This window comes from Carassius auratus, chromosome 32, assembly GCF_003368295.1.
Source record: "Carassius auratus strain Wakin chromosome 32, ASM336829v1, whole genome shotgun sequence".
Taxonomy (NCBI): domain Eukaryota; kingdom Metazoa; phylum Chordata; class Actinopteri; order Cypriniformes; family Cyprinidae; genus Carassius; species Carassius auratus.
In genome coordinates this window covers 34,315,248-34,329,221 of record NC_039274.1, presented here as the reverse complement: position 1 = coordinate 34,329,221, position 13,974 = coordinate 34,315,248, and the positions used below count along the sequence as shown (strand labels likewise).

Genomic DNA, 13,974 nt, shown 5'->3' with positions numbered 1-13,974 from the left:
TTGTAACCAGGAGAGTTACTAATGCTTTGAAATATATATACCGTATTTTTCAGACTATAAGTCGCACCTGAGTATAAGTCGCATTAGTCCAAAAATACGTCATGACGAGGGAAAAAAACATATATAAGTCACACTGGACTATAAGTCGCATTTATTTAGAATCAAGCAACCAAGAGAAAACATTACCGTCTACAGCCACGAGAGGCTGCTCTATGCTGCTCAGTGGTAGACTACCATAGACTGTAAAAGAAATAGACACAGCGACCCCATTGGAACTCAATTGAGACAAGTGAAGCCCATTTTTAGCGTTTTTTTAGCACTTCCGTTTCTGACGCGCAGACTCAAACGAAGCTTGACGACGTCAGCAACCTGTCTGACAGATGTAAATCTTCTAGTAGCTGTGCGTGCAAACTGCCATCGTTAATCTTGCAGAGACGGCGAGCTTGAGCGGGGAGTTCTTTGGCGTGAGTGAGCAGGAGTAAGTATTCTGATTAATTATTTTGTATAGTATTTTAAAATGTAACGCCAGTACGGCCATATTAAGTTAATTGCCTGCGAGCTTCTCCTCCTGTCTGTACGGTAATGCGACAGAGAGACGAGTGGTTATGACGCAATAGTTACCCTATTTTTTACAAAAACTGTTTATACGGGGCCATAATGTAACATAGAAGGTAATGGAGCCCTTTATACATTGTCGTGTATCTTTAGAAATAAATAATGGACAAACAGAGTCTTTAAACGCCCCAGATGTAAAGTTATTCGCTGTCAAAGTGACGCCAAAATGAATGGGAGTCAATGGGAATGCTAACGCAAGTGAAGTTCTGCTAAAAGATGGCAGCCCCCACCCGACTTCAACTTCTGGTCGAGTTCCTTGCCCCCGTAGACTACAGGAGCACTGAGCAGGATAGAGCGCCCTCTCGCAGCAGTAGATGGTAATGTTTTCTCTTGGTTCATTTCTCTTGCAGGACCAGCCAAACTATGAAAAAAAGTGCGACTTATAGTCCGGGAAATACCATATATATATATATATTGTATTGTGTATCTTACTATTACTCTGTAAAAAGTAAAATAACTGCCACCAAAAAATCTTACATTAGACTGATTTTTTTATGCAAAAAAATATACATTCTAATAACTATGAACAAATCAACCTGACTATATTAGGTTACACCAACATAACAGGACAAAAAGTCAGTTTTACAGATAGACAAGTGAGAAATAGGATAACAAATGCATTTTTGCATCAAGCTCTAACTACACGTCTTTCTAATTTAATTACCATTTTCAATATCACATTCTCTCATTTTCAATATAACTGCATTCATGTGAAACAAGACACAAGAAGTCCATGGTACTAGAAAGGTACTTAGTCTTCCCCTCATCGAAAGAGCGCATAACTAGAGAGGGTACATTCAACAGACACACACACACACACACACACACACACTACGTCAGTCTGTCTGCAGCCTAACCACAATCCTCTTGTCTGCTGTGGCGACCGCAAGCAGTCAACAATGCCACACTCAGCATCATACAGCATAACAGAACAATCAATACATGCACACACACAAACCACCACCACACTGTTCATCACATCAATCGATAATTATGTACACCACCACATAGCTCAACAGCAGTTATGCATACTTCTTAAATTTCTATAAATGCATAAATACATATCTATATAAATATTCACTAGTGCATACTGCCTGCACACACAATCTCTTTGACACACAAGGAGAAACACAGAGGATATTGCCAAGCACATGGCCATAACGAGCTACCAATAAGCTGGCTTGCTCAGTCTTAAATATATATATATATATATATATATATATATATATATATATATATATATATATATATATATTTTTTTTTTTTTTACCTGATCCAATCTTAAAAATCGTGTTATTTCAAATCAGATTTTTATTTTATTATATTATATATATATTTGTTTAACTGATAAAAATAAAACAATACATTTCTATGTTATCACATGAAGCACATTTTTGGGTTACCTGACAAAACATTATTATTATTTTTTTTGGGATGTTAATTATGAAATGTTGAACTGGTTGCATTGACAGTTTAGTTAAATAAATGTGTGATAGTATTACTCTTATCTACCCTCCCCCATAGCAAAATCTAAAATCATCCAGCCGGTTTAGTTTAGCAGTGCTGCAGAGAATAAAACTACAAATCTGTCAAATGGTCAGCACTTCAACCAAGCTGTTTGTTTTTCTGTCATGATGGGGACTTTCCATGGACTTCTAATTTGTTTCATTATATTTTCTATTGCCTAAAACTGGCCATCACCTCAACATTTTCGCACTTCAGAATTTAATTTAAGACATTAATTAGTATAATCAATAAAATAATTGCTTACTATTAGGCTACATATGTATTATAGATTTGTTCATTTATTCACAGATTCACAATGCTAAGGCAATAGTTTCCATCCACTAAACCTGGCAATCACATAGGCCTAAATATTTTTTACATTTTAGAATTTTAGTAAATGTAATAATTTATTTGTTTATTTTTAGATATCTATTATTAAATTTGTTGATTTGTTCACAGAATCTATTCATAAAAATCATCAAAAGCATAACTTGCATTATTATCATCATTACACACGTATTTCACACGTTGGACGTTCACCCACACACAGGACATGCTTTTAGGACCTCCTCTTTGCAAAGAGGCTGTTTAGCTTTTCACACGGTATATTGATTCCAAAGTGAGATATTTGCTCAAGCAGACACTTGCTCGGTTTTGCTTTGTTGACCCAGATCAAATGTGATAAAGCCCCTTTATCTTAGGCAGCGGAATTACTCTACACTTGGCACACTCTTTCAGATTAGGAGGGTTATGTCTCCCTCTTTTGGCTGAATTTTGCGATAGCAATCATCCTTCAGAAAAAAAGTGATAAAGGAAAGTTCATTGGTCAAAATAACATTGAAATCTCACTTGATTATACATTTGTGTATTTTGATTTAAATTTTTTTTATTGTGAAATCATGTAAACTAGTGGTTGTGTGGAGTATTTTTACAAAAAGTTTATAGGATTCAAATTAATCTGTAAATTAGTTCATTTAGGCTAAGTAAAAATAAGGACCAGTGGCCCCTCACTGTAGAACACAAGATGAGGGGGCGTGGTCGGAGCCACATCTTGGGGGTGGAGATGTAGGCTTAGGGGTGGAACTCTGTTAGGTTTAGGGGTGCAGATGGGTGGTTTTAGGAATTAGGGGGTGGAGACGGGTAGGTTTAGGTATATATAAGGTGGGAGGAGTTCAATCTGGATCCAACCACGGCACGCCCCCTTGATCTCGTGCTCTGTCTGCAGTGAGGACCATTTCCTTATTACTGACCTTCAACGTTTAAATACGGACTGTTTAAATAATGTCAGTTGTTGTTTCAACGCTGAAACAACGTTGATACAACTTTTAATGTTGAATGTTTGAAAATGAACCCACCCATATAGCTGGGCTAAATAAACAACCCAGTTTGCTGAGTAAAATTAACCCAAAATGTGTTCTATCCTATATTTACCCAGGCCTTGGGTTAAAAATAACCCAAATTGGGTTTGCTTTTAACCCTGTGTTTTTAGAATGTATGAAAAGTAACAACTGCAAATAGTAAACAGATCAAAATAGGATTTTAACAAAATTGTGACTTAAATGTCTACAGTGGCGGAGCGCGACTAGTAATCAGTAAAGCTCGCAGCGCCCTCTGCTGGTGAAAGTAATCGTTGTTTTGAACTGGACAAAAAAACGCCCTCTCGGAACCAATAGAATCCCAATTATAACCAGTAAAACCATTACAAATTCTGTGATTCTATTTTTTTTTTAGCTGGATATTTATTGATATGTTCCTTATTGCCCTAAAAAAACAAGTGAAATACCCACCGAAATCACTTTTCCTCAATGGTTCAGTGTAACAATAAAATTGTAAACAGTTTGCTCTCCCTTAATCTTGGTTCGTTTAGCGTTCTCTGGAAAATTTCATCGTCACCTCTGCAGAAACCGCGGGCTAACACTTGCATATGCAGCATTACTCTTCCTCTTTTAAAGAGCATATGAAGACGTCAAGAGATCAAAGTTGACCACTACGCAGTTTCTTCCTTATTTCAAACACTTCACTTCACAGTGTAGCTTGTCTTTCTTTACCCTTTATAGCAACTTTAATGTAGTCTGTCTCAGGGTCACCAGCACTCATTACTTCTGAGTAATAACTTTACGTAATATAGAAGATGGCTTTACTGTTCTGCGATGCCTTTTGGGTAAGTTATTGTTTATAAGTCTTAAGATTTCTCATACGGGAAATACAATTTCCTATATTTCAATTTTGCATTGTATTATGTGTTTTCTAAGCCGAATTCAGAAAACTTAAGTGTCTACTCTTGTACTGTCTTGTCACTTTGTTTTGCTGGTCCCCCAACATGCATTTACTTATAGTCATTTTACATTTGACTTATTCTATCTACTACCCTATCCCTGACGTAATAGTACTCTAATGAGAGTTAGTTAGTACAAAGTTGCTTATATTAGTAGAATGTCCAAAATTCAAAATAAAGTGTAGCTTAGTTTTAAATGATAGATTTCCTTGTAATAACATCCTTGTAATAACATGAGAGCAGTTAAATTTAAAACTACAATCTTTAAAATCCTATTCAAGACCATTTTCATATTTAACACAAATACTTATTTTTAATGGTTCTCCAAAGAATAGTGTCCTTAGTGCTCAGAAAATATATACATACCCCGAATTATCCGAATGACTACTATATATGTGTCTAATATATCTCATATGTTGCATGTTTGGTGTCTTTTCAGGGTACTGACTTCACTGACCAGTCAGGATATGAGGCAATATTGCAGAGGTTACAGGATGGCAGGCACATGTGCAAAGATGTAGAAGAACTGTTGAAAATGAGGTGTGGAGAAGTTATTTATAACGGCGTGTCTCTGTGAATGTCAGTGTGTGACTTCTGTTCTCCTTCGCAGAGCACTAGCAGAGGAGAAGTACGGCCGAGATCTGGTGGCAATTGCTCGGAAGGCAGAAGGTCAAACCGAGATTGGGTAAATTGGTTTATAAATATCACTCAAACAAATTCCATTTTAAAACACACGCCCTTCTCTGGATTCAAATGACATGTTGATTTTAGGGAATGACACTTCTTCAACTATTCCTAGTAACTGCCTCATATTTATTTAAAACTTTCTTAGCTTCAGTATGCAGTATATGTGTCCAAAGTGTATAGGTGTGAAAGAAGTGTTCATGTACTCATTACATTATTTCTCTTCCATACCCAGAACATTAAAGGCATCGTTTGACAAGTTAAAAGCAGGTATGTGAAGTGATGCGATTCCCTTTCGCCTCCATCCTAGAAAAATGCTTTGAATGCTGCGTTCTCAACCAGATTTGCATTGTTTTCCAGAAATTGAGAAGACTGGAAACCTGCACATCCATCTCTCTGAAAGCATAAAGGAGGAAGTTCAGAAAATAGAGGCATTTCGAGAGCACCAGAGGGAACAGAGAAAAAAGGTAGGAAATAAATCAAATGATCCAGGATGTTATGCACACAGCCTAGCACTTTGCTGATGTTTCCATGGTCAGTGTGAAAGAGGAAGAAAACTGGCATTTTGGTTTGTAAGCACAAAAGCATTGTACCGTAAATGATTGCCTGCATTAATTCAAACATCATTAGTTGTATTTTGTAAAGAATAAATGGCAATGATTAATCATTAATTAATTTAATAATGCACGTGATCGAAGATCAAAGCTAATGTCTGTTATTCCTAATTAGCTTGAAGAGATTATTGAAAAACTCCAGAAGCCTAAAACGCTGTTGCACAAGAAGACCATCGATGTAAGTACAATAAATCTGATTAAAACTAGTATCTATTTACCAATGCTAAGTCCTCATGTCCCCCCTTTCATTAGATGTTCATGGCGTAAATGACACATCATTCTCAGGGTCCACCCAAATTCAGTATCAGCCAAATGAGGAAGAGAAAGAAGTAGAAACTGAAAGAAGAAACAGAGCCATGTGGTGACTGTAGGCTACTTGTAGAATGAATTTGGACATGATTAGACAGTACACAATAAGACAAATGCAGACTTTGGGTTTGAAGCATTAGAAACATTTCTTTTTACCAGCAAGAGATGTGTAGAGAGAGACAGGAAAGTAAAAGAGAATAGAAGCAGATGGTGACAGTCAATGAGAGAAAATAAGAATAGGTTGGTTGGTTTGTAGGTATGTTTGCTATCTCTGGATATAATAAGACTTGAACTTCCTGTGTTGTACAACCACAGAAACACCACAGATCGTGTGATACGTTTTTAGACACATCTGTATAACGAGTTCTATACTCTCCTCTCCTTTCACTTTTGTCTTGCACTTTTACTGCCTTTGAATCAATTTTCTTCACTATCTGTCCTGCAGTCAAAAAGGTTATATGAACAGAGGTGTAAGGAGGCTGAAGAAGCTGAGCAATCAGTGGGGAAGAAGACAAATGTGAACACCTCCACCCACCGGCAGTCAGAAAAGGTGTGAGAGCCTAAAAAACAGTAAACATGTAATGTAACTTTTTATACACTAAATACTTAAGTAAGTGAAATGTTTCTATATTTTCCTAAAGGAAAGTGTTCACTTTAATTCTGGAACTTTGGACAGTTGTGAAAAAATTACGTATGGCAGGTTTGTAGTCACAGTAAGGGCTAAATGAGGATTAAAGAAAGACAAACTTGTTTCAGTCTGACTGGCCATCATTCCACCTCAGTGTTGTAAGAAACTGTACTACCATCAGTCAGTGTAACACTTACATTCATTTAGAATAGAGACTTTGTGACAATTTTGTCAATATGTATACCAGTTATGTTATGATTATTATTATTTGTACAATATATGTTACATTGCTCTTCAAGTAAGTCAGGTTCAGACATTGAATATGGCTATTTATCATTGTGCTGTGTTGCAGGTGATGAACAGGGCCCGATTATGCAGGCAAGCAGCTAGCCTGGCAGGTTTGTGCCTCCAGACTTAACTGTTGTTAGGATCCTGTTGGCAGTAAAAGGACAGATGCATTGTAATGTCTTTCTTGGAAGAAGTCAAAATAAGTCAAGCATTTAATCAGCAATTGTGTGTATGTGTATGAATCTGGAAAAATACAGTAAAAATTATATTGTGAACATTTGATATAAAATTATAGTATATTTTAATTATTTTTTGTGATTAGAAAAGTAAAGCTTCAGCTGTCAGTCTTCAGTATCAGATGAAAAAATTTGGTGCTCAAGAAACATTTATTTTATTATCAGTGAATACTATTTTGCTGCTTCATATATTTGTGGAAAACATGCTACATTTTTCATAATTCCTTAATGAATATAAAGTAAAAAAAAAGATGTTTTTACTGTCACTTTTGGCCAATTTAATGCATCCTTGCCATATTAAAAAGTATTAATTTCTTCTTCTTTAAAAAAAAAAAGTACTTACCCCAAACTTCCGGATGGTTGTGTAGATATGAGAGCTTAAAATATGTTACCCTGGACCACAAAACCAGTCTTTAGTTACTGGGGTATATTTGTTGCAATAGCCAAAAATATTGCATGTGTCAAAAGTATTGTTTTTACTTTTATGCCAAAAATCATTAAGTTATTAAGTAATGATCATGTTCCATGAAGGTATTTTGTAAATTTCCTACTGTAAATATACCAAAACTTAATTTTTAATTAGTAATATGCATTGCTAAGAACTTAATTTGGACAACTTTAAAGGTGATTTTCTCAGTATTTGTATTTTTTTTTCTCCCTCAAATTTTAGAGTCTGATCCTAACAAACCAAAAAAAAATTTATTCAAATCACACTAAAGACTGGTTTTGTGGTCCAGGGTCACATACGTCTTGACATTTTCCAACCTTTCTTATTTGTCTTATTTCTTATTTATTTATTTATTTTTTACATGTTATTTACATTTTTCCGCCAAGTTATTTTCTTACATAGCTCATGAATAGACAGCTGACTCTCTGTTTTATTTTATTTTCTGGTTTAGAAAAGCAGTACAAATTGAATGTTGATCAATTAGAGAAGACTTGCCAGGACTGGGACAGGACATACAGGAGTGCATGTGAGGTAAAGAACATGTACAAAAACATGTATAGACTGCGGGAAAAAGTAATGTATACGGAAGGAGGCGTGTATAAAGAATTAAGCAGAGCTTCATGTTTTCTTAGGGTAATGATGACTAAATGAGAGAAGACAATCTCACAGGCATGGGATAAACAGTTATAGCTTTCTGTCTTAGAGCTGGAGAATATTTACTGATGTGGTACAAAGATGTAGATGAGTCAAGAAAATGTCATTACCAAAAATAGTACCAAAAAAAGGAAATGGTTCTTAATTTACTGGCTGCATTTTAAAAGGAAGTAACTTGAAAAATACATTTTTTTTTTACTTTGTACTTGTCTGTCGCTTTGTAGGTGTTTCAGCAGCAGGAGTCTGAGCGCATTAATATCTTACGCTGTGCATTATGGGATCATTGCAATCTGATATCCATGCAGTGTGTCCAGGATGATGACGTACATGTCAACGTTTCTCCATCTTTATACACAAAGTCTATCCAAATGCTGTTTATAACTCACAATCATAACAACTGTTTTCTTTTGTGTTGTAGTGCTATGAAGAAGTAAGAAAGCTTTTAGAGCAGTGTGACATCATCGCTGACAACAACTGCTTCATTAAAATGAAAAAGACAGCCAGTTGTCCTCCAGGTAAATTCACCATCACCAACAGTTACAGAGCCGATATAAGATGATGAAATTCTACATCAACTGACAGTCACTCCTCAATGTCTCTTAAGCTCCCATTGAGTTTCAGAGTTACTCTGACTTGGACGCTAATGGAGGAGTCAGGGGGGTTGAAACGAAAAGGTGAATGTCATGAACTACAAACTTAATTATAATAACTTATATTTATGTTTTTTTGTAACTTGATTGTGAAACTCTATCTATTATATCTGCAGATTATCTGCCGTTCTTCCAGGGACTTCTTGCAGTGGTCAGTATCACTTCTTTGAAGTCTTAAACTTAGAGTTAAGTCAGTATGCAAAGAGCATTAAACTAATATACTCACAAGCACTTTAATAAACAGTATTGAACTGAAGATTGCTGTCCTTGCTGTACATCACAGGGTATCCAGACGCAGGCAGTAATTCGGCCGGAACATACACATCAGCTCAACAAACAGCAGGAGTAACTGAGAAGTACATGGTGTTATATGATTTTAAAGCTCAGGTAAATGAATACAGTAACTATTTATAGATATTATTTTTTATCCCAGAAGTAAAGACAAACTTGCATTTGTCATTTAATTGCTGTTAGTAAAACTGATTATTATAACAGACTCCACGGTTGTGCACAATTCAGAATTGAATTTAGCATGCATGCTTTTTAAAGTTTCTGTTTAGTTTCAGAATTGGAATTGAGGTAGTGGTCAGGAACTACTATTGAAAGTAGAAATTAAATGAATTGTAATTCAAAGAAATGTATATAAACATCATAAATGTAATTTTTAACATAAAAATTTGCCTGATAGTCTTGTTAAAGATCATTATTTTGTGTATATGGTGTAACAGAATATGTTGATATGCTTTAATGTTCAAAAAACATAATTTTTCAAATGCTGTACATTATTGTAGGTCCTCTATGCCCCGCCTCTCTCAAGCGCATCGTTTTCTCCTTCCGACAAGCGCAGTCTGCTCTGATTGGCCAGCTGACCAAGAGCATTGTGATTGGCTTAATATCGCAAGCATTCGTCGGAAATGTAACACCCCATCCCATAATCACAAACTTCATCTTTCAAAATAAATATAAAGACAGTTAATAATGTCCTTAGTTTTACCATCAGTTCAAGCCCGAAAGAGGAACAGAGTGGTGTGAAAGACACAGTTGGTGAAGCTTATACAGAATGTGTTTGCAGTGCACAAGCCACAGATGGTGAAGACAGTTGACTCCACTGAGTGACCGTCTCTCTCTCTCTCTCTCTCTCTCTCTCTCTCTCACAGACATACACACAAAGCGCGACACGCAAAACACCGCATTTGCAAACAGCAAATACTTAAACTAATAACAAAACATACTTCCAGTCGCTGATTCAGAAGCACGAGATTGTCGTAGCAAAGTCTGAATCATCTCCTCTCCTAAGTTTACGAAACAATTGTCCATAAAATGTGTTGCTGTACTGTTGTAAGTTATCTTAAAGATTCCTAAATTCATTTACTTTCAGAAAGCCAAATAAAGTGATTTTTGCTTTCGTCTAGAAACACACAGCATCAGTAGCATAACGAGCCAACACCGGACCCTTAAGCAGGATTATAAAGGCGGGCCCTCCTACTACAACACATGATGACGCTACGCGCACCAAAAAAACAAAAACAAAAAAAAACACTGCTGTCGGCTCACCATAAAAACACATTGTTACTGTTACTGTCACTGCTATATACACATAGGCATAGGTCCAAATACATAAAAAAGATGCTCACTTACATTATAGCTGCATTTTCCGGGCTTTCCTCTGTGCGAAGTTGTCGATGATATCCTTAAGGTCCAGATTGCGCACACGAGCATTCTCAATTGACAGTATGGCAAGTCCAGAGAGATGACTCTGTCCCATTGAGCTCCTGAGATAGCTTTTTATCAGTTTTAGTTTTGAAAAAGAACGCTCTGCAGAGGTCACTGTCACTGGGATGGTCAGAAAAATCATGAAAGCAGTGCAAACCACTTTTGTGTTTATAATTTGACGACTCCAGAACTGTCTCAAGTTCAAAGTTTTTTACTGTTTTGCACGCAATGCCATGTTCACCCAGGGATTCCCCAGTTCCAATTAGAACCAAATTACACCAAATTCATCATTGTTCGTTTCAAACATTTATTTAATTTTCAGTCAAATATGCTGTTGTCATTATTTATTCAAATCAATTCACAAAAAAATGTAAATGCGATCAAACTAAAAGTAGTAAAATGTGATAGGGGGACCCGGCTGTCAATCAAAATCTTCCAGTAACGCGGGCGGGCCCCTGATTGGTCCGGGCCCGTAAGCAACTGCTTACCCTGCTTACCGATAGTTATGCCTGTGCACAGCATCTACCTGACATGGCTGATTCAACACTAACTGCGGTTACTGAAACCACTCCTTCTTTCTTTGAGTGAACATCTGGGCAGCATTACGCAAATATTTCCACATAGTGACGTAGACATGTGAGGCGTGTTTGAATGTGCCGTTTTAGGAGGGTGTGGCAGAGTCTTAACTTTGATAAAGAATATCTCTTTAGATTTGAGACTTTAGTCTTTGCAACTTTACAGATCTTCATGGAACAAGAGCTTGTAACACTGGGCTCATATGACCCCTTTAAAAAGTTTAAAGGGGTCATATGAGCCCTTTACATCTTTATAAGTTTATATATTCATATATAGTATTTACAGTCTGATTGTAAGAAATGTATTGTATACTCAACTCTCTGTCCTTTCTAGGAAGATGATGAACTGTCTGTCAGTAAAGGACAAGTTGTCACAGTCACCGAGCAAGGCGAGGATGGTTGGTGGAAAGCATGGAGGGATGGAATATCCGGGCTGGTCCCTGGAACGTACTTGACCAAAATCTCACCACAGAGCTACAGTACACGTCTTACTGCTGCTCATCCTGAACATAATCCCATCAAATAGAATTCAGTAGTCATCAACACTAAGTCTGTGAATTAGTTCTGCATGCAAATGGATGTAGAGTGATGGATGTATCAGTGTACTAGCAGTACATCATATTGAAAGATATTAGCTTTCTCGACAAGCATCTTTAGAATTATTCTTAAACAATCTATAAGTGAATATAAAATATTCTGCAGTTGTTTGTCTAATAAAGTTTAGTCCATTTTTTACCATAGTGTATAGTTAGGATTTATGAAAAAATATGATATTATATTTGTATTAGAACTATGAATGATAAAGTTTTCTTCTTTTTTTTTTATACATTCTTATTAAATGTATACTGTTATGTACATATTTATTATTAATTTTGTAATATTGCTATAATTTATCATAGTTTATTTGTCTGGTAGATGTTGTAATCTGCATGCAAAAAAGGACATGTCAAACCCATATGCCTCAGCAATGCATTCAGAAATGTAAATGCATTAAAAGCTACATTTAACTAAACAGAGGCATAACTTTAATAAAATCATGAGTAACCCTGAGTATAAATTCTGATTATGTTTTGATTAAAAAGCACACCAAATAAATGCACATAAATATGCAAACATCTGTTCTCTCTAAGAAAAAAAATACAAAGCTGTCACTGGGGTGGAATAAATATATAATCAAACACAAGGTTAAGTTGTTATAAAATAAAATTGATTGATATTTAGTTGATTTAACAATACAATTAATTGAATTAAAAAATCCCTAAACCAAGTAAATGCACAGAGATATGCAAACATCTGATCTCTCTCTCATGTTATGTTACTCCATAAATGTAATAAATTAATGCAAAAATGAACTGAGCATCCATCCAACATGATTCTCTGCTTGTGGCCTTGATTAGAATAAGTGGTTTGCAGAATAGATGGATGGATGGATGAATACTATGTCAAAATGATGTGAAAATAAATAAAAACATTCAATTTGATCTTGTATTTAATTATGTATTATTTATTTTTATTTGTGCAAGTTTAGTGCTGAGTAGATATTCATGTAAAAATTGTATGATGAAAAACGAGTGCAATAGCCATGCAAACGTGCATACAGTACATTTAACAGTAAAATGTCTGACATGTAATTATCCTAATTGTTTAACCCGTCAAATTCTATACTTTCCATCTGACCAAAGCTCTGACCAAGTGCTTGAACATAAGAAGACAAAGTACATTGTTCCTTAAACTTAGCATATCAAAATAAAGGGCATGTAAATCATTGTTGTTTCTTTGCAGATTGCCTTTCACAAGCTGTTGATTCTTTTTTAAACCACATATTCATGATGCAATGAATGTAATGGAATTGTTAGCCCTGACTTTTGATAGTTTTATTTATTTTGTTTTCAAATTTAAAAAAGATTTGTATATTCTAGGTGCCTTTTAAATATTAATCCAGTTTTAGGAGATTTGTTTTCCATCCAGATACCCAACCCTAAAGCCAAAGCATTATGCAACATTATCTGCTCATTTTTTTTATTTTTAGATATAATAGTTTAATTGTAAGCTAGTAAAATAAAGAAGTCATTTTCAGTACTTAAGTTAACTTAAATTTTCAGAGAATGTCTTTATATTAACTATATTAATTGAAAAATCAATGAATAATATATACTAATTATTTCTTATAGTCTTAATAGCAATTTCTGAAGAGAAAGAGTAAAACATTGAAGTCAGATATTTTCCATTTGTCCCTGTACTTTTCCATGTGTTTTGCATTAGGTTTGTATTTGGTGTGTTGTTGTTGTTGTTATTGTTTATATATACATCTGCAAATGAATATTTGCATATGCTGCTGACTAACAAATGGCAAATTTGGGTTGCTATATATTTAGGGAGTCTGCCTTATGACTGTATTTACTGACTTACTTCCCACAGAAGAGATGAAGATTTTATGGATTGCTCTTTTCCTGTCAGCTCATTGTGAGCTGACTTTAACTTTGAACAGGAAACACATTTTTATTAATAATGCCAAGACTTGGAGAGATGCTCAGATGTTTTGCAGAGAGAATTATGCTGACCTGTCCGCCATAGACAGCCAAGAGGAACTTCTAAGGTTCAAAAACGATTCAAAGAATCAGATAGCTGCTAGCACACACAGCTGGATTGGACTGAGCAAGCCCTCTGTTAATGGAGGATGGGTTTGGAGTGATGGAAGCGTAAACATTTCTATGACATGGAGGACTGGTCAGCCGGACAGCCCCAATACTGCATTTTGTGGTAAGACTTCAGATGGTGA

General features: G+C 35.5%; 1 protein-coding gene across 1 annotated transcript; it reads left to right on the top strand.

The window, feature by feature from the left end:
• Positions 1-4,075: 4,075 nt before the first annotated feature.
• LOC113052290 (proline-serine-threonine phosphatase-interacting protein 1-like) lies at positions 4,076-12,243 on the top strand. The gene is made up of 15 exons (XM_026216719.1): positions 4,076-4,282; positions 4,836-4,936; positions 5,007-5,081; positions 5,316-5,350; positions 5,441-5,547; positions 5,810-5,872; positions 6,449-6,553; positions 6,984-7,029; positions 8,055-8,134; positions 8,482-8,580; positions 8,676-8,772; positions 8,862-8,931; positions 9,024-9,058; positions 9,191-9,294; positions 11,530-12,243. Exons 1-15 carry the CDS (start codon positions 4,253-4,255, stop codon positions 11,719-11,721), a joined length of 1,239 nt encoding a protein of 412 aa, XP_026072504.1. The 5' UTR covers positions 4,076-4,252; the 3' UTR covers positions 11,722-12,243.
• Positions 12,244-13,974: the final 1,731 nt, after the last annotated feature.